The 23,732-nt window shown below is 54.0% G+C and overlaps 1 protein-coding gene across 1 annotated transcript in view; it reads left to right on the forward strand.

The window, feature by feature from the left end:
* Positions 1-907: 907 nt before the first annotated feature.
* GFI1 (growth factor independent 1 transcriptional repressor) overlaps positions 908-23,732 on the forward strand; it is a 30,858-nt gene continuing 8,033 nt past the window's right edge. Inside the window, exons 1-5 of the mRNA XM_029061932.1 lie at positions 908-993; positions 5,773-6,000; positions 7,559-7,768; positions 17,869-18,272; positions 18,377-18,514. Coding sequence (XP_028917765.1) covers positions 5,883-6,000; positions 7,559-7,768; positions 17,869-18,272; positions 18,377-18,514 — 870 coding nt within the window. The 5' untranslated portion in view covers positions 908-993; positions 5,773-5,882. The remainder of the gene's footprint in view (positions 994-5,772; positions 6,001-7,558; positions 7,769-17,868; positions 18,273-18,376; positions 18,515-23,732) is intronic.

The following is a 23,732-nucleotide window of genomic DNA, read 5'->3' on the forward strand; positions in this document are numbered from 1 at the left end:
TTCTCTGGCTGCGGAAGTCGCAGAGGGGCCAAGAATAGTTCAGTTTCTTCCGTGTCATTTCTAGAGCCTGCGCTAACCCCCAGGGGAAAGAAGAAGACGAAGAAAAAGAAGAAGGAGGAAAGAAAAAGAAGAAGAAGGAAAAGAAAAAGAAGAAGAAAAGAAAAGGAAGAAGAAAAAGAAGAAGCAGGAGGAAGAGGGGGGAAAGAAAAAAAAAAGAAAAGAAAGGCCCAAGACCCACAAGAGTACAGGTTTGGGAGTCAGAGGAACTGGGTTCTAATCCCGCCTCCTCCCCTTGTCTACTGTGTGATCTTGGGCAAGCCTATTCACTTCTCTGGGCCTCCTTTCCCTCCTCTGGAAAATAGGGATGAAGACTGTGAGCCCCTCGCGGGACCCCCTGATGACCCTGTATCTATCTACCCCCAGCCCTTAGAACAGTGCTCGGCACGTGGGAAGCACTTAACCTGTCTGCTGGGTGACTTTGGGCGAGTGACTTCACTTCTCTGGGCCTCAGTTTCCTCATCTGTAAAAGTGGGGATTAAGAGTGGGAGCCCCATGTGGGACAGGGACTGTACCCAATCTGACTACCTTCTATCCACCCCGGCGCTTAAAACAGTGCCTGGCACATAGGAAGGGCTTAACAAGTACTAATAATGATTATTGGTACTAGTATTAATAAAAGGGGGTCTGGGCGGTGGGAGTCCGGGACTCCTGGGTCCTCCTGGCCGGCGGGGAGAGGGGGAAGAGATGGTGGGGTTTTTTTTGGGGGGGGCGGGGAGGAGGGGCGTCTCAGAGCTGTCTGGGCCATCGCGGCTCCCTAACTAACCCGTTACTCAGGAAGTGGAGTTGTGGTTTTGGGGGCTGAGCTGAAAAGGAGCTGAAAAAAAAAATAAGCAGCCCAAGAGAGCAGTCCGTTCCTCCAGACAGCCCAGGGCGGCCGGGGGGAAAGGGGGTTCAAGCTGGAGGAGAGGAGAGGAACCCTGACCCTGACCCAGGGTAAGGAAGGGGGTCGGGGGGCACGGCTGGGAAGGGGAGGGTGGTCTCCTCTGCACTCCATCCCCTCCCTCTTCTTCCAGGGAGGTGGGGAGGGGGTTTGGGGGGCCGGGGTTGGAGGTCGGGGGACCCCAGGAGGCGGAGGGGGTCTCGTCTTTCCCACCAGCTGTCCGGAGGCCTGAGAGGGACCTGCAGCCGGCCCCGGCGGACCCAAGAGTCCGAGGGCCGGGATCTGCAGCCGGGACCCGGGGTGGGGAGGTCCGAGGGACCCTCCAGACCCCGCGCAGATCATCTTCATGGCATTTGTTAAGCGCTTCCTCTGTGCCAGGCACTGTACTAAGCGTCGGGGTGGATACGAGTAAATTGGATGCAGTCCCTGTCCTCCCAGGGCTCCCGGTCTCAATCCCCATTTTCCAGACGAGGGCACTGAGGCCCAGAGAATAATAATCATCATCATAATAATTATGGTATTTGTTAAACGCGTACTATATGCCAGGCACTGTACTAAATAAGCGCTGGTGAAGTGACTTGCCTAAAGTCACACGACCGACAAGTGGCGGAGCGGGATTAGAACCCCGATCCTTCTGCCTCCCAGGCCCGGGCTCTAGCCACTAGGCCACGCTGCTCCCCTTCCCAGCGCCACAAGAGAGGGCAGCCAGCCGGCCCAGCCCGGACAGGACGGGACATTTCTTCATTCAGTCGTATTTATTGAGCGCTTACTGTGTGCAGGGCACTGTACTAAGCGCTCGGAAAGTACAATGCGGCAGCAGATAGAGATAATCCCTGCCCAACAACGGGCTCACAGTCTAAATGGGGGAGACAGAAAACCAAACAAGTGGACAGGCCAGGGCTCGGGGAAGGGTCCTCGTCCAGGGAGGGGGGCTGGGGTGGGGGGCAGGGGGAGAAACTTTGCAGAGATGCGGGGTCACCGCAGGGCCGGGGGTGACGGAGGTGGAAGAGGCTGCGGGGCCTTGATCAGCCCTGCTCGGGCCTCCTCTTCCTCCTCCTCCTCTTCCTCCTCTTCTACCTCTTCCTCCTCCTCCTCCTCAAGGCTCAGCCGAAGCCAGGTGGGCCGGCCACACATCTTCCCACCGCCGCGGCCTGCAGGGTTGGCTTTCCCGCGGCTGGATCCCCTTTCCTACATCCGGCTAATATCATCATCGTTATAATCATTCTGCTATTCGTAAAGCGTTTCCTATGTGGCAGGCGCCGTACTGAGCGCTGGGGTGGAGACAAGCAAATGGGGTCGGTCACCATCCCTGTCCCACGCCGTGGAGCTTTTCCGCTGGGTCACCTCGGGGCCGGGGCTGACCACTGACCCGTCCGAGGAGGGGCCGGGGGGATCCGGTCCTGGGGTTGCGATGCTGAAGACCCTCTGAGGCCCTGCGTGCCCTCTGACCCCTCCCCGGGGGGGATGGACAGGGCTGGGGCCGGTCCTGGACCTCCAGATTATTATCCCCGGGATCAACGGACAAGCTCTGGATGACCAGGGGGAGGAGGGGTCGTCGTTTCCTTGGCTAGGACATGTGGACTGGGTCCCACTCCCTCGCCCAAATCCCCTGACCCCCGTCGGGAATCTCCCTCCTCACTCCAGGCCCTCATTCCATACTATTGAATGAATGAATAAATTCCAGGCTCTGCCACTTGTCTGCAGTGTGACCTTGGACAAGTCACTTCACTTCTCTGTGCCTCAGTTCCCTCAGCTGGAAAATGGGGATTGAGACTGTCAACCCCACGTGGGACAGGGACTGTGTCCAACCTCGCTTCCTTGGTTTCCATCCCAGCACTTAGTTCAGTGCCTGGCACATAGTAAGCGCTTAACAAATACCATAATAATAATTATTATGATGATTATTTCCGAGGGGCCAATGGACTGGAGATCTACGTCTCTGGGGTTTAAAGATCGCTTAAAGATAAAGTTCACTTAGAGAAGCAGTTGGCTTAGTGGCAAGAGCCCGGACTTGGGAGGCAGAGGACCTGGGTTCTAATCCCGGCTCCTCCACTTGTCAGCTGTGTGACCCGAGACAAGCCGCTTCACTTCTCTGGGCCTCAGTGACCTCATCTGGAAAATGGGGGTTACAACTGCGAGCCCCACGTGGGGCAATCTGATTACCCTGTATAATAATAACAATGCTAGTTATGGTATTTGTAACGCGCTTACTATGTGCCAGGCACTGTACTAAGCGCTGGGGTAGATACGAGCAAATCGGGTTGCATGGCCCGCAGGGGCTGTATCTACCTCAGCGCTTAGAACAGTGCCTGGCACATAGTAAGCGCTTTACAAATACCATTTAAAAATATTTATTATTACTTACTCTCTCCGCTTCGTCCTCCACAACACATACACACAGACCCCCCCCCCCCCCCAAAATCAGGGCAAGGACCGTGGCTCAGTGGAAAGAGCCCGGGCCTAGGAATCAGAGGTCATGAGTTCTAATCCTTATCCTCCACTTGTCAAGCTGTGTGACTTTGGGCAAGTCACTTCTCTGTGTCTCCCTTACCTCATCTGGAAAATGGGGATTAAGAATGTGAGCCCCATGTGGGACAACCTGATTACTTTATATCTCCCCTAGTGCTTAGAACAGTGCTTGGGACACAGTAAGCACTTAACAAATGCCATCATCATTTTTATTATTATTATTATTATTGCAATTAACCCGGATCTGGATTCGTTTTAAGAGAGTCAGACGGTCTCCCTCCCCCTCCTCCCCCGACCCCCCATCGAGCCTTGCCCACCCCTTGCCTCCTTCCACCCTCCCCCCATAGTGTCCACCCCCGGCCTTGCCCGAGGGATTGTCTCTATCTGTTGCCGAATTGTATTTTCCAAGCGCTTAGTACAGTGCTTGGCACAAAGTAAGCGCCCAATAAATACCATTGAATGAATGAATGAATATCCTGTCCTGTTCTGTCCGGGCTGGACTGTCTGGCTGCCCCCCCAGGTCGGGCCGCAGTGTACTGCCCATCATTATCTCGTTATTTACTGAGCGCTTCCTGGGTGTAGCACCCTGTACTAAACCCTCTGAAGAGGACAATGTCCCGGAGACGGTCGCCACGTTCCTTGTGTCCACAACGAGCTGATGGGGGGCTAACCGGGGGCGGGGGGGGGGGGAGGGACTCGAAGCCCCCTACCCCCTGTCATTCATTCATTGTATTTATTGAGCGCTTACTGTGTGCAGAGCACTGTACTAGGCGCTTGGAAAGTACAATTTGGCAACAGATAGAGATAATCCCTACCCAACGAGGGGCTCACCCTGTCCTTCCCCAGGCCGGACCCCAGCCCCCTCCCTCCCAGCCGGAGGGTCCTAAGCGGATATGGATGGGGGGGGGGGGTTCTTTGATTTCCAAATGACCTGGGGGAGGTGGGACCCCCCCTCTGTTGGGACCCCCTCTTCTGCCCACCGCCTCTGCCGCCCCTCCGGCCATCCATCCGGCCATCCGGGCCCCCGCTCGCCCTACAGTGGCCCAGGGTGGGGGGGCGTCTTCCATTAATTCATTCACTCAATCGTATTTATGGAGCGCTTGCTGTGTGCAGAGCACTGTACTAAGCGCTTGGAAAAGACACTAGATAGAGACAATCCCTACCCAACAACGGGCTCACAGTCTAGAAGCGGGGGAGACAGACAACAACGGACGATGAGGGCGGCCTGGGTCCTCCCAGAGGCCTTCCCGGACTGAGCCCCCCCTTTTCCTCTGCTCCTCCTCTCCTCCCCATCGCCCCAATTTCCTCCCTCTGCTCCACCCCCCTCCCCGCCCCACCGCACTGGTGTATATTTGTACATATTTATTATTCCCTTCATTTTATTAACGATGTGTCTATTTCTATAATTCTATTTATGTTGATGCCCGTTTACTTGTACCTGTTTTGTTTTCATTTATTCAGTGGTGTTTATAGAGCGCTTACTGGGTGCAGAGCACTGTCCTAAGCGCTTGGAAAGGACAATTCGGCAACAGAGACAATCCCTACCCAACAACGGTTTCACAGTCTAGAAGGGGGGAGACAGACAGCAAAACAAAACAAAACAAAACAAAACAAAACAAAACAAAACAAAACAAAACAAAACAAAACAAAAAGTAGACAGGCCTCCATAGCACTGTTATCCGTCTCCCCGCTTCTAGACTGCTACCTCGTTGTTGGATAGGGATTGTCTCTGAATCTTGTATCAACCCCGGCCCTTAGAACAGTGCTTTGCACATAGTAAGCGCTTAACAGATGCCACCATTATTATTATTATTATTATTAATTGCCCTCTCCAAGCGCTCGGTACAGTGCTCTGCACACATTAAGGGCTTAATAAATACGACAGAAGTAATGAGGGTCCAGCCGGGGTCGGAGGAAGGTGCGGGACTGCCGGGAGGGGAAAGGGGGGAGATTCATTCATTCATTTAGTGGTGTTTATGGAGAGCTTACTGGGTGCAGAGCACTGTACTAAACGCTTGGAGAGGACAAGTCGGCAACAGGGAGACCATCCCTACCCAAGAGGGAGTCCGAGGGAGGCGGCTGTAGCCCCCCCACCCACCTACCCACCCAACTACCCACCCAACTACCCACCCACCCAACTGCCCACCCACCCAACTACCCATGCAGACGCCCGGGGCCTGGCTTTATGGCTGTGCTCGGGGCGACGGCTCCCGCACCTGTGTGAGCCACCTGGTGAGCGGAGCAAGCCCCTCCCCTGCCCCTGCCCCTCCCCCTGCCCCACCCCCACCCCCCTCCCCTTGCCCCTTCCCCTCTCCCCTGGCAGATTTCCTAGCCGGCCCCTCTCCCGCCCTCTTCCTTGGCAGGTCCTTGTGTCCCCCGGGCCGGTCCTGGCTGAGAACAGGGGCTGCTCCCAGGACCCCCCACCTCCACCCCCCTTAGACGGGAGCCGTAGAACCCAGGCGGCGGGAGCACCATGCCGAGGTCTTTCCTGGTCAAAAGCAAGAAGGCTCACAGCTATCACCAGCCCCGCTCCCCGGACCGGGATTACGCCCTGAGGTCGGACCCTGCGGTGCTGGCGCGCATCCATCCAGGTGCGGGGGTCCATCCGGGGGGAGGGGGGACGCGGGGGTGGGGGGCAGCGGATCTCCCTTCCCCTCCAATCCCTCCCCCCCCCCCAAAAGACTTTCCGCAGTCCGGGCCCCAGCTGGGCAGGTTTTCTCTTTGCCTTTTTGGCCGCCCCCAGACCCATTTCCCCCTCTCCCCCTCCGGACGGGGGGTCCCTCTAACGGGTCTGCCGAATTGCGCGTTTTCCCAGGAAAGCTATCCAAACTTTGGGAAGATCTTTCCACCCGTCCCTCGGCCGGCTCGGCGCCCCCGCTTTCTTCATTCGGTGGTATTTATTGAGCGCCCACTGGATGCAGAGCACCGCGCTAAGCGCCCCGAAAGTACATTACGGCGGTGAAGAGGGACCGTCCCCGTCCACGACGGGCTTACGGGACAGAGGGGGACCCCTCCCCCCATGTCCCCTGGAAATCCCGGCTCCGGAGGAGGTGTTGGGAGGCCCCCCCTGACCCCCTTGGCCTGGGTTCGGGCTGTCCTGGGCTTGGACTGTCCTGTCCGGGGCTTGTCCTGTCCGGGGCTTGCCTTGTCCCTGCCTTGTCCTGGGCTTGGCTTGTCCCGGGCTTGACCTGTCCTGGGTTTGAGCTGTCCTGGCCGGGGCTTGGCTTGTCCCTGACTTGGTTTGTCCCCGGCTTGTCCTGTCCTGGGCTTGACCTGTCCTGTCCGGGACTTGGCTTGTCCCGGACCTGGCCTTTCCTGTGCTTGACCTGTTCTGTCCCGGGCTGGGCTTGTGCCCGGCTTGTCCTGTCCGGGACTTGGCTTGTCCCGGGCTTGGTCTGTCTGGGGCATGGCCTGTCCCTGGCTTGTCCTGGGCTTGGCTTGTCCCGGGTTTGACCTGTCCTGTCCGGGGCTTGGCCTGTCCCTGGCTTGGCTTGTCTCCGGCTTAAACTGTCCTGGGCTTGGCCTGTCCTGTTCGGGGCTTGGCTTGTCCCGGACCTGGCCTTTCCTGGGCTTGACCTGTCCTGTCTCGCTCTTGGCTTGTCCCGGGCTTGGCCCGTCCTGGATTTGGCCAGTTCCGTCCGGTGCTTGGCCTGTCCCCGGCTTGTCCTGCCCTGGGCTTGACCTGTCCTGTCCCGGGCTTAGCTTGTCCCGGACATATCCTGTCCTGGGCTTGACCTGTCTGGGGCTTGGCTTGTCCTTGGCTTGTCCCCGGCTTAAACTGTCCTGAGTTTGACCTGTCCTGTCCGGAGCTTGGCTTTTCCCGGACCTGGCCTTTCCTGGGCTTGACCTGACCTGTCCGGGGCTTGGCTTGTCCCTGGCTTGGCTTGTCCCCGGCTTAAACTGTCCTGAGCTTGACCTGTCCTGTCCGGGGCTTGGCTTGTCCCGGACCTGGCCTTTCCTGGGCTTGACCTGTCCCGTCCCGGGCTTGGCTTGTCCCGGGCTTGTCCCGTCCTGGATTTGGCCAGTTCTGTCCGGGGCTCGGCCTGTCCCTGGCTTGTCCCGTCCCGGGCTTGGCCCGTCCTGGGCTTGGCCAGTCCTGTCCCGGCCTGACCTGAGCCCCAATTTCCCCTGTCCTGTGCCCGGGCGCAGACGGCCAGATGCCCCCGGGGCCGAGCCGGGACGGACGGTGGCCGCAGCCCCCGAGTCGTTTCTCCCCCGAGACCCTCCTGAGAGAGACCCCCGACGGCGTCTCGACCTCCCCCGCCAGCTGCCAGGGCAGTGTCTGCGACGGCAGTGTCTGCGACCGAGCCTCCGAGCTGGAGGATTTCTGGAGACCCCCCTCCCCGTCGGCATCTCCAGGTACTCGTTCACTCCTATTTACTGAGCGCTCACTGCTGTACTAAGCGCTTGCAAAGTACAGTTCTGGCTGAGGTCCCCAGAGCCCCCTCGCCGGGGTGTTTGCGGGAGCTTGTTTGGCCCGGTTTGGGATTAATAGTCATAAGGATGGTATTTGTTAAGCGCTTACTACGTGGCAGGCCCTGTACTAAGCGCTGGGATGAGTTGGACGCAGTCCCTGTCCCACGTGGGGCTCACGGTCTCAATCCCCATTATTATTAACAATAATTAACAGTAAGGATGGTATTTGTTAAGCGCTTACTACGTGGCAGGCCCTGTACTAAGCGCTGGGGTGGATACAGGCAAATCGAGTTGGACGCAGTCCCTGTCCCACTTGGGCCTCACGGTCTCAATCCCCATTATTATTAACAATAATTAACAATATGGATGGTATTTGGTGAGCGCTTACTATGTGCCAGGCAGCGTACTAAGCGCTGGGATGGATACAAGCAAATCGGGTTGGACGCAGTCCCTGTCCCACGTGGGGCTCACGGTCTCAATCCCCATTATTATTAACAATAATTAACAATAAGGATGGTATTTGGTGAGCGCTTACTATGTGCCAGGCAGCGTACTAAGCGCTGGGATGGATACAAGCAAATCGGGTTGGACGCAGACCCTGTCCCACGTGGGGCTCTCAATCTCAATCCCCATTATTATTAACAGCAATAATAATGAATAATAATGATGGCATTTGTTAAACGCTTACTATGTTCCAGGTACTGTTCTAAGAACTCGGGTAGACACAAGCATTCATTCAATAGTATCTATTGAGCGCTTACTATGTGCAGAGCACTGTACTGAGCGCTTGGAATGGACAAATCGGCAACAGATAAGAGACGGTCCCTGCCCATTGACGGGCTTACAGTCTAAGCACTGTTCTAAACGCTGGGGTAGATACGAGGTCATCAGGTTGTCCACGTGGGGCTCACAGTCTTCATCCCCATTTTCCAGATGAGGGAACTGAGGCATAAAGAAGGGACTCGCCCAAGGTCGCACAGCTGATAAGCGGCTGAGCAGGGATTAGAACCCAGGTCCTCTGAATCCCCAGCTCGGGTTTTTTCCACCAAGCCACGATGCTTCTCTGCAATCGAAGGGTTTGCGATGAAAGCACCTTGGGCGAAGCCCTCTGCGCCCCTTTCCAAACCCGTGCTGGGAATGGGATTGGGGGGAAGGGGCGGGAAGCGAGAGGACCCCGGAGTCCCGGCGCCCACTTCATGCCCAGCCCCAGACAGAAAAGGGAGAGGAGAAAATCATGGCCTAGTGGCTTGGGATTCAGAGGTCGTGGGTTCTAATCCCGCCTCCGCCACTTACCCGCTTTGTGACCTTGGGTAAGTCACTTCCCTTCCCTGGGCCTCAGTTCCCTCATCTGTAAAATGGAGATCGAGACTGTGAGCCTCAGGTGGGACACCCTGTTGACCTCGTATACACCCCAGTGCTTAGAACAGTGCTCGGCACATAGTAAGCGCTTAACAAATACCATTATTATTATTTCGTGTCCCTGTCCCGGTAAGGGCCTCGGGCGGGGAACGGTCAGTCAGTTCATTCATTCGATAGTATTTATTGAGCGCTTACTATGTGCAGAGCACTGTACTAAGCGCTTGGAAAGGACAAATCGGTAACAGATACAGTCCCTGCCCTTTGACGGGCTTGTCAAGTGCATTTATTGAGCGTTTACTGTGTGCAGAGCACTGTACTGAGCGCTTGGAAAGGACAATTCGGCCAGAGATAGAGACAATCCCACCCCAACAACAGGCTCCTTCCCCCTCCTCCTCCCCTCTCTTCCCGCCCCTCCCTCTGATAATAATAATCATGATGGTATTTGTTCAGCGCCTACTACGTCAGGCGCTGTACTAAGCGCTGGTTGGCAACAGGCAAATCGGGTGGGACGCAGTCCCTATCCCACGTGGGGCTCACAGTCTTCATCCCCCTATTTCAGATGAGGAAATTGAGGCACAGAGAAGGGAAGTGACTTGCCTAAGGTCACACACAGCAGACAAGCGGCGGAGTCCGCGATTAGAACCCATGACCTTTTGACTCCCAGGCCATAGCCACTGGGCCGTGCTGCTTCCGATCGTCCATCTCGTTGCCCCGGGAGGTTTCCAGGAGAAGCTTTTTTAGGGAAAGCCGAGTTTCTGAGTTTTATTATCATTATTATTATCCCTGTGTTATAATGGAGGTTTCGCCCCCTGATAAAGTACCCGGGTGATGGGCTAAATTCTACTTATTGCCATTGTTCTTGTCTGTCTCCCCCAATTAATAATAACGATGGTATTTGTTAAGCGCTTACTATGTGCCGAGCACTGTTCTAAGCGCTGGGGTAGACACAGGGGAATCAGGTTGTCCCACGTGGGGCTCCCGGTCTTCATCCCCATTTTACAGATGAGGGAACTGAGGCACCGAGAAGTGAACTGACTCGCCCACAGTCACACGGCTGACAAGTGGCAGAGCTGGGATTCGAACCCATGACCTCTGACTCCAAAGTCCGTGCTCTTTCCACTGAGCCACGCTGCTTCTCGTCCAAGGGCAGGGGCTGTCTCTGTTACCGACTTGTCCCTTCCAAGCGCTTAGTACAGTGCTCTGCACATAGTAAGCGCTCAATAAATACTATTGAATGAATGAATGAACAAATGCTCCTGGCTCCGTCCCCTCCATCCCCAGCCTCGGACCAGGGATTCCTTCTCTCCCCCCCTTTGTTGTCCAGTCGATTGTTTTTTTTTTTAAATGGTATTTCTTAAACGCTTACTTTGTGCCAGGCACTGTACTAAGCGCTGGGGTAGATACCAGATAATAAACGTGTTTTTTTTAAATAGTACCTGTTAAGCGCTTACTATGTGTCTGGCACTGTACTAAGCGCTGGGGTGAATACAAGATAATCAGGGTTTTTTTTAAAAAAAGTAGTATTTGCTTAGCGCTTACTTTGTGCGAGGCACTGTACTAAGCACCGGTAGATTCAAGATAATAAGGTGTTTTGTTTTTTTAAATAGTATCTGTTAAGCACTTACTTTGTGACTGGCACTATACTAAGCACTGGGGGGGGGGTATACAAAATAATCAGGGTTTTTTTTTAATAGTATGTCTTAGGCGCTTACTGTGTGCCAGGCACTGTACTAAGTGCTGGGGTAACATACAAGATAATCAGGGTGGTTTTTTTTTTTTAAAATAGTGTCTAAGTGCTTACTTTGTGCCAGGCACTGTACTAAGCGCTGGGGTGGATACAAAATAGAGTGGCTTTTTAAAATGGTATTTGTTAAGCGCTTACTTTGTGCCAGGCACTGTACTAAACGCTGGGATAGATACAAGATAATCAGGGTTTTTTTAAAGAAGAATTTGTTAAGCGTCTACTATGTGCCAGGCACTTTATTAAGCGCTAGGCTTGATACAAGCTAGTTAGATTGGACAGAGTCCGTGTCCCACATGGGGGCTCTCGCTTTTTACTCCCATTTTATACCTGCAGAAACTGAGGCACAGAGAAGTGAAGTGACTTACCCAAGGTCACATAGCCCAGAGAAGCAGCGTGGCTCAGTGGAAAGAGCCCAGGCTTGGGAGTCAGAGGTCATGGGTTCGAATTCCGGCTCTGCCACATGTCAGTTGTGTGACTGGGGTCAAGTCCCTTCACTTCTCTGTGCCTCAGTTCCCTCATCTGTAAAATGGGGATGAAGACTGCGAGCCTCACGAGGGACAACCTGATGACCCTGTATCTCCCCCAGCGCTTAGAACAGTGCTCTGCACAGAGTAAGCGCTTAACTGTGGCAGACAGGTGTGGGAACGGGGATTAGAACCCAGGTCCTCCGCCTCCCAGGCATGTGCCCTTTCCACTAGGCGACTCTGCTGCGCTTAGTACAGTGCCTGGCACATAGTAAGCGCTTAGCAAATAGCTTGATTATTAATTATTATTAATATTCATTATAGACTGCTCGTTCAGGACTTGAATTAAGCCCCCCAACCCCAACGTTTGTCCTGCGGTTGAGCGATCCGGCCGGAGAGCGCTGTCCAGAGGCTGAATTTTCCTCTTCATCGCCGAACCGCCACCTTCCCTGCCCCTGTTGTTGGATAATTAATAATAATAATAATAATAATAATAATGTTGGTATTTGTTAAGCGCTTACTATGTGCCGAGCACTATTCTAAGCGCTGGGGTAGATACAGGGTAATCAGGTCGTCCCACGTGAGGCTCACAGTCTACATCCCCATTTTCCAGGTGAGGGAACTGAGGCCCAGAGAAGTTAGGTGACTTACCCAAGGTCACACAGCTGACAAGCGGCGGAGCCGGGATTCGAACCCATGACCTCTGACTCCTCAGGCCGTGCTCTTTCCACTGAGCCACGCTGCCTCTCTGTGTACAAGCTAATCAGGGTGGACGCCGTCCCTGTCCCACCTGGGCCTCGCGGTCTTGTTCCCCATTTCACAGATGAGGGAACTGAGGCACCGGGGAGTGAAATGACTTGCCCAAGGTCACACAGCTGACAAGTGGCGGAGTCGGAATTAGGACCCTTAATACAGTGCTCTGCACATAGTAAACGCTCAATAAATACATTTGAATGAATGAACCCACACCCTCTGACGCCCAAGCCTGGGGTCTTTCAGAGTGTGAGCCCTATATGAGACGGGGACTGTGTCCAAGGTAATTTGGGCTTCCCCCAGCTCTTAGCACAGTGCTTTGCACGTAAGAAGTATTACAATTTACAATTATTATTATTATTATTATTCCTTGTGGGCCTCGCCTCAGGTGGGCTCCATCCCCGGTGGGCAGGGTACCCTTGCCTGTGCCCTCACCCCCCTTGGACCCTCTTAAGACCCAGGAGATGCCCAGAGGGCAATCAGGGTGGGGCGGGGAGGTGGCCCAAGGGGCAAGGATTTGGGCGAATGTGGCCCTCCTCCTGCCTCGAGCAGCAGCGTGGCCTAGTGGCAAGAGCCTGGGAGACAGACGGTCATGGGTTCTAATCCCGACTCTGCCACTTGTCTGCCTTCCAAGCCCTGGGGTAGATACAAGGTGATCAGGTTGTCCCACGTGGGGCTCGCACTCTTAATCCCCATTTTCCAGATGCGGTCACTGAGGCCCAGGGAAGTGAAGTGACTTGCCCAAGGTCAGAAGGACCTGGGTTCTAATCTCAGCTTCGCCATTTGTCTGCTGTGTGACCTTGGGCAAGTCATTTCACTTCCCTGGGCCGCAGTTTCCTCATCTGGAAAATGGGGATTAAAGACCGTGAGCCCCACGTGGGACAACTTGATGACCTCATATCTGCCCCAGCGCTTGCTTCTACTCCAGGGCTTAGAACAGTGCTTGACACATAGTAAGCGCTTAATTAATTAATGATGGTATTTGTTAAGCGCTTACTACGTGCCAAGCACTGTTCTAAGCACTGGGGTAGATACAAGGTCATCAGGTTGTGCCACGTGGGGCTCCAGTCTTCATTCATTTTATTCATTCATTCATTCGATAGTATTTATTGAGCGCTTACTATGTGCGGAGCACTGTACTAAGCGCTTGGACTGGACAGTTCGGCAACAGATAGAGACAATCCCTGCCCATTGATGGGCTCACAGTCTAATCGGGGGAGACGGACGGACAAAAACAAGACAACTTAATCGCGATAAATAGAATCAAGGGGACGGACACCTCATTAACAAAATAAATAGGGTAATAAGCATGTCATTTTACAGAAGAGGCAACTGAGGCGCCGAGAATTTAATCGGCTTGCCTAAGGTCACACAGCAAAGTGGCAGGGTCAGGATTAGAACCCATGGCCACTGACTCCCAAGCCCGTCCTCTTTCCACTAAACCATGCCCCTTCTCAATACCAAAACATGGCATAGGGGGTAGAGCCGGGGCCCGTCTCTTGTCTCCGTCCCTCGTCTGCTGTGTGGCCTTGGGGCAAGTCACTTCACTTTTCTGGGCCTCAGTTCCCTCATCTGTAAAATGGGGATGAAGAGTGCAAGCCCCATGTGGGACAGTCTGATTACCTTGTACCCCTCTTAGCGCTTAGTCCAGTGCTTGGCACATAGTAAGCGCTTAACAAATCCCATCACCATCATCATCATTATTATTATTATTAAATGGGGGAGACAGACCACAAAACAGGTAGTCTGGCGTGGGGCCACCTGATGACCCTGTACCTTCCCTGTCGCTTTGAACGGTTTTTGTATCTACCCCACTGCTTAGAACAGTGTTTGCCACTTTATCATAATAATAGTGGTATCTGTTAAGCGCGTACTACGTGGGAGGCCCTGTACTAAGCGCTGGGGGGAGAAGCAGCGTGGTTTAGTGGGTGACTGTGAGCCCCACGTGGGACAACCTGATCACCTTGTAATAATAATTATAAGGATGGCATTTGTTAATGATGATGGTATCTGTTAGAGAAGCAGCATGGCTCAGTGGAAGGAGCCTGGGCTTGGGAGTCGGAGGTCGTGGGTTCGAATTCCGACTCCCCCGCTGGCCAGCTGTGTGACTTTGGGCCAGTCACTTAACTTCTCTAGGCCTCAGTTACCTCATTTGTAAAATGGGGCTTAAAAACTGAGCCCCATGCGGGACAACCCGATCACCTGGTATCCTCCCAGCGCTTAGAACAGTGCTTTGCACAAAGTAAGCGCTTAACAAATACCGCATTATTATTATTTAGCACTTACTATGTGCCGAGCACTGTTCTAAGCGCTGGGGGAGATACAGTCTTGTATCAAATGTAACAAATAGCATCATCATCATAAGCATCATAAAGGGTTGGACCCAATCCTTTGGCCCACGTGAGGCTCGTAGCCTCCCACCCCCATTTTACGGAGGAAGTCACTGAGGCCCAGAGCAGTAGAGTGACTTGGCTGGGGTCACACAGTGGGCAAGTCAGCAGCCGTAGCAAGCACATAATAATAATAATAATAGTATTTCTTAAGCACTTAATATGTGCATTGTTCTAAGCGCTGGGGGGCATACAAGGTGATCAGGTTGTCCCACGTGGGGCTCAGCGCTTGGTACATAGTCCCTCATTGCTTGGCACATAGTAAGCGCGTAACAAATGGTATTATTATTATTATCAATAAAATAGTCATAAATAATATATATAAATATGCACAAGTGCTGTGGTGAGGGGAAGGGGAAAGAGCAGAGGGAGGGAGAAGGGCGAATGGGGAGGGGAGGAGGAGCAGAGGGAAAAAGAGGGCTCAGTGTGGGAGCCCTCATTATTATTCATTCATTCAATCGTGTTTCTTGAACACTTACTATGTGCAGAGCACTGTCCTAAGCGCTTGGAATGGACAATTGGAATGTAACCCCCCTTTCCCTCTGCTCCTCCTCCTCTCCCCTTCCCCCCATCTGCTCTTCTCCCTTCCCCTCTGCACTGTGCTTATTTAGTGACCTTGGGCAAGTCACTTCCCTTCCCTGGGCCTCAGTTCCCTCATCTGTAAAATGGGGATGAAGACTGTGAGCCCCACGTGGGACGACCTGATCACCTTGTATCCCCCCCCCCCCAGCGCTTAGAACAGTGCTTTGCACATAGTAAGCGCTTAACAAATGCCACTATTTTTTTTTAACCATCAGGATAAATAGAATCCTAGCTAGATCCACATCATTAATAAAATAGAGTCATCAATAATATATGCAAATATGCCCAAGTGCTGTAGGGAGGGGAAGAGCAGACAGGCATCAATGCCATCAAAATAAATAGAATCATAGATGTATCCACCTCATTAATAGAGGAATCATAAATAATATCTGCAAATATGCCCAAGTGCTGTGGGGAGGGGAAGGGGGGAGAGCAGAGGGAGGGAATAGGGAGAGTGGAGAGGGGCGAAGAGCAGACGGGCATCAATCCCAGCAAAATAGATTAAATAGAATCATAGATCTGAGAGGCAGCGCGGCTCAGTGGAAAGAGCCCGGGCTTGGGAGCCAGAGGTCATGGGTTCGAATCCCAGCTCTGCCACTTGTCAGCTGTGTGACCGTGGGCGAATCACTTCACTTCTCTGGGCCTCAGCTCCCTCATCTGTAAAATGGGGATTAAGACTGTGAGCCTCATGTGGGACAACCCGATTCCCCTGTATCTACCCCAGCGCTTAGAACAGTGTAAGCGCTTAACAGATACCAACATTATGATTATTATAAATAGAATCATAGATCTATCCACCTCACTAATAGAGGAGGCATAAATAATATCTGCAAATTTGCACACGTGCTGTGGGAAGGGGAAGGGGGGAGAGCAGAGGGGTGTGTGTGTGTGGGGGGGGGGGGGAAGAGCAGACGGGCATCATTCCCAGCAAAATAGATAAATAGAATTATAGATGTAACCACCTCGTTCATAGAGTCATAAGTAATATCTGCAAATATGCGCAAGTGCTGTGGAGAGGGGAAGGGGGGAGAGCAGAGGGAGGGAGGAGGGGGAAGTGAAGAGTGGGGGAAGAGCAGACGGGCATCAATCCCAGCAAAATAGATAAACAGAATCATAGATGTATCCACCTCATTAATAGAGGGGGTCATAAATGATATCTGCAAATATGCACACGTGCTGTGCAGAGGGGAAGGGAGGAGGAGCAGAGGGAGGAAGAGCAGACGGGCATCATTCATTCAATAGTATTTATTGAGCGCTTACTATGTGCAGAGCACTTGGAATGGGCAATTCGGCAACAGACAGAGACAATCCCTGCCCATTGACGGGCTCACAGTCTGATCAATCCCATCAAAATAAACAGAACCATAGATGTATCCACCTCATTAATAGAGGGGTCATAAATATCTGCAAATATGCACACGTGCTGTGGGGAGGGGAAGGGGGGAGAGCAGAGGGAGGGTGGAGGGGGAGTGGAGAGGGAGGAAGAGCAGACGGGCATCATTCATTCAATCGTCTTTACTGAGCGCTTACTATGTGCAGAGCACTGTCCTAAGCGCTTGGAATGGGCAATTCGGTAACAGATGGACGGGGTCACAGTCTCCTCAATCCCATCAAGAGAAGAGAATCATAGAATCATAGATGTCTCCACCTCATTAATAGAGGGGTCATCAATGATATCTGCAAATATGCACACGTGCTGTGGGGAGGGGAAGCGGGGAGAGCAGAGGGAAGGAGTAGGGGGAAGAGCAGACGGGCATCATTCCCAGCAAAATAGATAAACAGAATCATAGATGTCTCCACCTCGTTCATAGAGGGGTCATCAGTGATATCTGCAAATATGCCCAAGTGCGGTGGAGAGGGGAAGGGAGGAGGAGCAGGGGGAGGGAGGAGGGGGAGTGGAGAGGGAGGAAGAGCAGACGGGCATCAGTCCCAGCAAAATAGATAAATAGAATCATAGATGTATCCACCTCATTCATAGAGTCATCAATGATATCTTTAAATATGCCCAAGTGCGGTGGAGAGGGGAAGGGAGGAGGAGCAGGGGGAGGGAGGAGGGGGAGTGGAGAGGGAGGAAGAGCAGACGGGCATCAGTCCCAGCAAAATAGATAAATAGAATTATAGATGTATCCACCTCATTCATAGAGTCATCAATGATATCTTTAAATATGCCCAAGTGCGGTGGAGAGGGGAAGGGAGGAGGAGCAGGGGGAGGGAGGAGGGGGAGTGGAGAGGGAGGAAGAGCAGACGGGCATCAGTCCCAGCAAAATAGATAAATAGAATTATAGATGTATCCACCTCATTCATAGAGTCATCAATGATATCTTTAAATATGCCCAAGTGCGGTGGAGAGGGGAAGGGAGGAGGAGCAGGGGGAGGGAGGAGGGGGAGTGGAGAGGGAGGAAGAGCAGACGGACATCATTCATTCAATCGTCTTTACTGAGCGCTTACTCTGTGCAGAGCACTGGACTAAGCGCCTGGACTGGGCAGTTCGGTAACCGATCGACGGGCTCACGGTGTCCTCAACCCCATCGGAATCGAGCAGGAGACCCATAGGTGTATCCACCTCATTAACAGAGGGGTCATCAGTGACATCCGCAAATACGCCCGGGTGGGGAGAGCAGAGGGAGGGCTCGGTGCGGGAAGGCCTCCCGGAGGAGGTGAGGAGGCATCCTTCCCGTGGCCGTCGTCGCGTTTAGGGGCGTGATGCTTTCTCAGTAACACGGTGCCTCCCCTCCCCGTCCCTCCCCGCAGCTTCGGAGAAGTCGGCGTGTCCTTCCCTGGACGAGGTCCAGCCCTTCCTGGCCTTCAAGCCGTACGCCTGGAGCGGGCTGGCGGGCTCCGAGCTGCGGCACCTGGTGCAGAGCTACCGGCCGGGCCCGGGGCCGCGGGCCGGGACGCCCCCGGGGCTCTACGGGCCGGAGCTGGGTGCGAAAGCCGCGGCTGCCACGGCGGCGGCCGGCACGGGTGCCGCGGGCGTCTTCGGGCTGTACGAGCGCCCCCCGGCGGCGGCGGCGGCGGCGGCGGCGGCGGCGGCCGGGATCTACGCGCGGCCCGACGAGAGCGCGCCCGCCAAGGGGGCGGGGGGGGGCGGCGGCCTGCTGTGCACGCGCCTGCTGCTGGAGCCCGGCTCCTACAAGTGCGTCAAGTGCGGCAAGGTGAGCAGTGCGCCTGCGCGCCGGGCTCGGGCGCGCCCCCTGCCGGCCGCTCGCCCCGCCGCCCTCTGACACCCGGGTCCGTCCCCCCCCCCCCCCGCGGGCAGGTCTTCTCCACGCCGCACGGGCTGGAGGTGCACGTGCGCCGCTCGCACAGCGGCACCAGGCCCTTCGCCTGCGACCTCTGCGGGAAGACCTTCGGACACGCCGTCAGCCTGGAGCAGCACAAGGCCGTGCATTCGCAGGTGAGGAGCCTCCGCCGCCCTCTCCGCCCGCCCCTGGAGGAAATGCCAAAGGGCGTGGTGTCCGCCGAGCGCCCGGCCCTGCACCGAGCCCTGGGGGACCTGCGAGGTCACCGGCTTGACCCCCCGCGGGCTCGGTCCCCTCGTCTGGCAGAACGGGCATCGGCACCCCCACGTCGGCCAACCCGACCACCTTGCACCTCCCCTCCATTTTGCAAGACGAGGGAAGTGAGGCCTGCAGAGGTGAGGTCCCGCTTAGTGATGAGGATGGGGGGCGGTGAGTCCCCAGCGCTGCACCGAGCGCTGGGGGACGTGCGAGGTCACCGGGTTGACCCCCCCCCCGCGGGCTCGGTCCCCTCGTCTTGCAGAACGGGCATCGGCACCCCCACGTCGGCCAACCCGACCACCTTGCACCTCCCCTCCATTTTGCAAGACGAGGGAAGTGAGGCCTGCAGAGGTGAGGTCCCGCTTAGTGATGAGGATGGGGGGCGGTGAGTCCCCAGCGCTGCACCGAGCGCCGGGGGACGTGCGAGGTCACCGGGTTGACCCCCCCCCGCGGGCTCGGTCCCCTCGTCTGGCAGAACGGGCATCGGCACCCCCACGTCGGCCAAACCGACCACCTTGCACCTCCCCTCCATTTTGCAAGACGAGGGAAGTGAGGCCTGTAGAAGTGAAGTGACTTGCAGCGTCCTACTTAATAATAATAGTGAAGATGGTATGTATTGAGAGACAAGCGCTGTTCCGAGCGCTGGGGGACGTGCGAGGTCATCGGGTTGGCCCCCGTGGGGCTCACGGTCTCCATTTTGCAAGGCGAGGGAAGTGAGGCCCGGAGAAGTGAAGTGGCCTGCCGCGTCCCGCTTAATAATAGTAATGGTGATGGTATTTGTTGAGTGCCGAGCGCTGTTCCGAGCGCTGGGGGACGTGCGAGGTCATCGGGTTGGCCCCCGTGGGGCTCACGGTCTCCATTTTGCAAGGCGAGGGAAGTGAGGCCCGGAGAAGTGAAGTGGCCTGCCGCGTCCCGCTTAATAATAATAATGAGGATGGCATTCGTTGAGTGCCGAGCGCTGTACTGAGCGCTCGGGTGACGTGCGAGGTCAGAGGGTTGGCCCCTGTGGGCCCAGTTCCCTCGTCTTGCAAAATGGGGATTGGGAGCCCCACGTGGGCCAACCCGATGACCTTGCACGGCCCCCGATTTTGCAAGACGAGGGAACTGAGGCCCAGAGAAGTGAAGTGACTTGCCGTGACCTGCTTAATAATAATAATGAGGTTGGTATTTGTTGAGTCCCAAGAGCTGTACTGAGCGCTGGGGGGACGTGCGAGGTCAGAGGGTTGGCCCCCGTGGGGCTCACGGTCTCCATTTTGCAAGTCGAGGGAAGTGAGGCCCGGAGAAGTGAAGTGACTTGCCGCGTCCTACTTGATAATAGTAATGATGATGGTATTTGTTGAGCACTTACTATGGGCCAAGCACTGTACTAAGCGCTGGGGGACGTGCAAGGTCATCGGGTGGAGCCCGTGGGGCTCACAATCCCCATTTTGCAAGATGAGGGAATTGAGGCCCAGAGAAGTGAAGTGACTTGACCAAGGTCACACAGCAGACAAGTGGTGGAGTGAGGCGCTGGGCGACATACAAGGTCATCGGGTTGGCCCACGTGGGGCGCACAGTCCCCATTTTGCAAGATGAGGGAACTGAGGCTCAGAGAAGTGAAGTGACTTGGCACGTCCGATTTAATAATAATAATGGTGATGATGGTATTTGTTCAGTGCTTACTGTGGGCCAGGCACTGTACTAAGCGCTGGGGGACGTGCAAGGTCATCGGCTAGTCCCGCGTGGGACTCACAATCCCCATTTTGCAAGATGAGGGAACTGAGGCCCAGAGAAGTGAAGCGACTTGCCACGTCCTACCTAATAAATGATGATGGTATTTGTGGAGCGCTTACTATGGGCCAAGCACTTTTCTGAGCGCTGGGGAATGTACAAGGTCATCGGGTGGTCCCACGTGGGGCTCACAGTCCCCATTTTGCAAGATGAGGGGACTGAGTCCCAGAGAAGTGAAGTGATTCCACAGCAGACAAGTGGAGGAGGAGAGATTAGAACCCACATCCCGCTTAATAATAATAATGATGATGGTATTTGTTGAGCGCTTAGTATGTGCCAGGCACTGTACTAAGCACTGGGGGGACATACAAGGTCATCGGGTTGTCCCACGTGGGGCCCACAATCTCCATTTTACAAGACGAGGGAACTGAGGCCCAGAGAAGTGAAGTGACTTGCCCAAGGGCACCCAGCAGACAAGTGGAAGAAACGGGATTAGAACCCACGTCCTACTTAATGATGATAATAATGATGATGGTATTTGTTGAGCGCTTACTGTGGGGCAGGCACTGTACTAAGCGTGGGAGTGGATACAAGCAAATTGAGTCGGACACAGTTCCCGGTCCCGCAGAGGGCTTCCAGTCTTCATCCCCATTTTGCATATGAGGTAACAGAGGCACAGAGAAGTGAAGTGACTTGCCCGAGGTCACACAGCAGACAAGGGGGGGAGCCGGGATTAGAAACCATGACCTTCTGACACCCCGGCCCGTGATCTGTCCCCTACGCCAGGCTGCTTGTTCTGTTTTGTTGGCCCCCCTTTCAGACCGTGAGCCCGTTGTTGGGGAGGGATGGTCTCCATCTGTTGCCGAATTGTCCTTTCCAAGCGCTTAGTACAGTGCTATGCACACAGTGAGCGCTCAATAAACACCATGGAATGAATGAATGAATGAATGGAGAGCACAGTAAAGCGAGACAATCCCTGCCCACGGCTCACACAACAGACGAGTGACGGAGCCGGGTTTGGAACACACCTTCTGCGACTCCCAAATCTGCGTTCTTGCCTCTAGGCCTTGCTTCTAATCCCCAATCTCTGTCTACCCCAGTGCTCAGCATAATGTTCAGCACATAGTAAGCCCTTTATCGATACCGCTCCCGTTGAATGTCTTAATCTACACAGATGGGGAAACCAGCCGATCTGGAGAAAAGAGCAGGGGGCAGTTGACCCTCCGCTACGGACTTCCAGGGTTTAGTCCAGGCTCCAAGGGAAGTGGAGGATGTAGTCTTTCATCTATTTCATCTATTTATTTATTTATTCGTTTACTAGTCCTAGTAATAGTATTAGTTGAGCTCTGACTTCGCACCAGATGCGGTTCTGAGCTCTGAGGTAGACACGCGGTCATCAGGTTGGATCTAGTCGCTGTCCCACATGGGGCTCCCAGTCTTAATCTGAGTCTTAATCTCAGTCTGAGAAGCAGCGCGGCTCAGGGGAAAGAGCCCGGGCTTGGGAGTCAGGGGTCATGGGTTCGAATCCCGGCTCGGCCACTTGTCTGCTGTGTGACCCTAGACAAGTCACTTCACTGGGCCTCAGTTCCCTCATCTGTAAAATGGGGATGAAGACCGTGAGCCTCAAGTGGGACAGCCTGATTACCCTGTATAATCCTGGTATTTGTTAAGCGCTTACTATGTGCCGAGCACTGTTCTAAGCGCTGGGGTAGACACAGGGAAATCAGGTTGTCCCACTTGGGGCTCACAGTCTTCATCCCCATTTTACAGAGGAGGTAACGGAGGCACAGAGAAGTTAAGTGACTTGCCCAGAGTCACACAGCTGGACAAGTGGCCGAGCCAGGATTCGTACCCATGACCTCTAGCTCCAAAGCCCGTGCTCTTTCCACTGAGCCACGCTGCTTCTGTATCTACCCCAGCGCTTAGATTAGTGCTCTGCACATAGTAAGCATTTATCAAATACCAACATTATTATTATTATTATTATTATTATTAATCCCCAATTTCCAGATGAGGTAACCGAAGCCCAGAGAAGTGACTTGTCTAGGGTCACACAGCAGACAAGTGGCAGAGTGGAGGTTAGAAGCCATGGCCTTCTGACTCCCCTGGCCCGGGGAGTCACTACTAGCCGCTACGCCATGCTGCTTAATAATCATAATGATGGTATTTGTTAAGCGCTGACTATGTGCCAGGCACTGTTCTAAGCGCCGGGGGGAGATACAAGGTTAATCAGCTTGTCCCACGTGGGGCTCACAGTCTTAATCCCCATTTTACAGATGAGGGAGGTGAAGCCCAGAGAAGTGAAGTGACTCGTCCAGCAGACGAGTGGCAGAGCCGGGATTAGAAGTCGTGACTTTCTGACTCCCAGGCCCAGGCTCTATCCACTAGGCCATGTGGTGCCCCCCTCCCCCCTGCCAACCTAATAATAATAAATAATAATAATAACGATTCATTCAATTGTATTTATTGAACAGTTTCTTGTTGGGGGCATGGAACGTATCTGTTAATTCATTCAGTAGTATTTATTGAGCCCTTACTATGTGCAGAGCACTGTACTAAGTGCTGGGAATGTACAGTTCGGCAACAGAGACAATCCCTGCCCCATGATGGGCTCCCAGTCTCATTGTTAGAGTGTAATCATAACTGTGGTATTTGTTAAGTGCCTACTGTGTGTCAGGCACTGTACTAAGCGCTGGGGTGGATACCAGCAAATCGGGTTGGACACAGTCCCTGTTCCACATGGGGCTCACAGTCTTAATCACCATTTTTGCTGATGAGGGAATGGAGGCCCAGAGAAGTGAAGTGACTTGCCCAACGTCACACAGCAGACGAGGGGCGGACCTGGGATTAGAACCCGTGACCTTCTGGCTCTCAGGCCCGTGCTATCTCCACAATACCATCATCATTATTATTATCGTTAGAATTATTACTAATAACAGTGATGATTCATTCAATCGTATTTATCGAGCGCTTCCTCGTTGCAGGCACGGAATGTGTCAGTTATTTGTTATAATGTACTCTCCCAAGCACTTAGTATAGTATAGTACAAATAAAGTATTTTTTGAGCGCTTACTGTGGGCAAAGCACTCTACCAAGTGCTTGGGAGAGTACAGTGCAACCAGAGTTGGTGGACAAGATGCCTGCCCACAATGTGCTTCTGCTAGTAATAATAATAATAATCAGTTAATCAGTGGTATTTCTTGAGAGCTTAGTATGTGCAGAGCACTGTACTAAGTGCTTGGGAGAGTACAATAAAACAGAATTAGCAGGCACTTTCCCTGCCTATAATGAGTTTACAGTAAGCTCAGCTCTACTCAGCTCTGGGGAATAATAATAATAATAATGAGGATGGCATTTGTTAAGCGATAACAAAGTGCCAAGCACTGTTCTAAGAGCTGGGGGGTG

Source organism: Ornithorhynchus anatinus, chromosome 4 (genome assembly GCF_004115215.2).
Source record: "Ornithorhynchus anatinus isolate Pmale09 chromosome 4, mOrnAna1.pri.v4, whole genome shotgun sequence".
Classification (NCBI taxonomy): Eukaryota; Metazoa; Chordata; class Mammalia; order Monotremata; family Ornithorhynchidae; genus Ornithorhynchus; species Ornithorhynchus anatinus.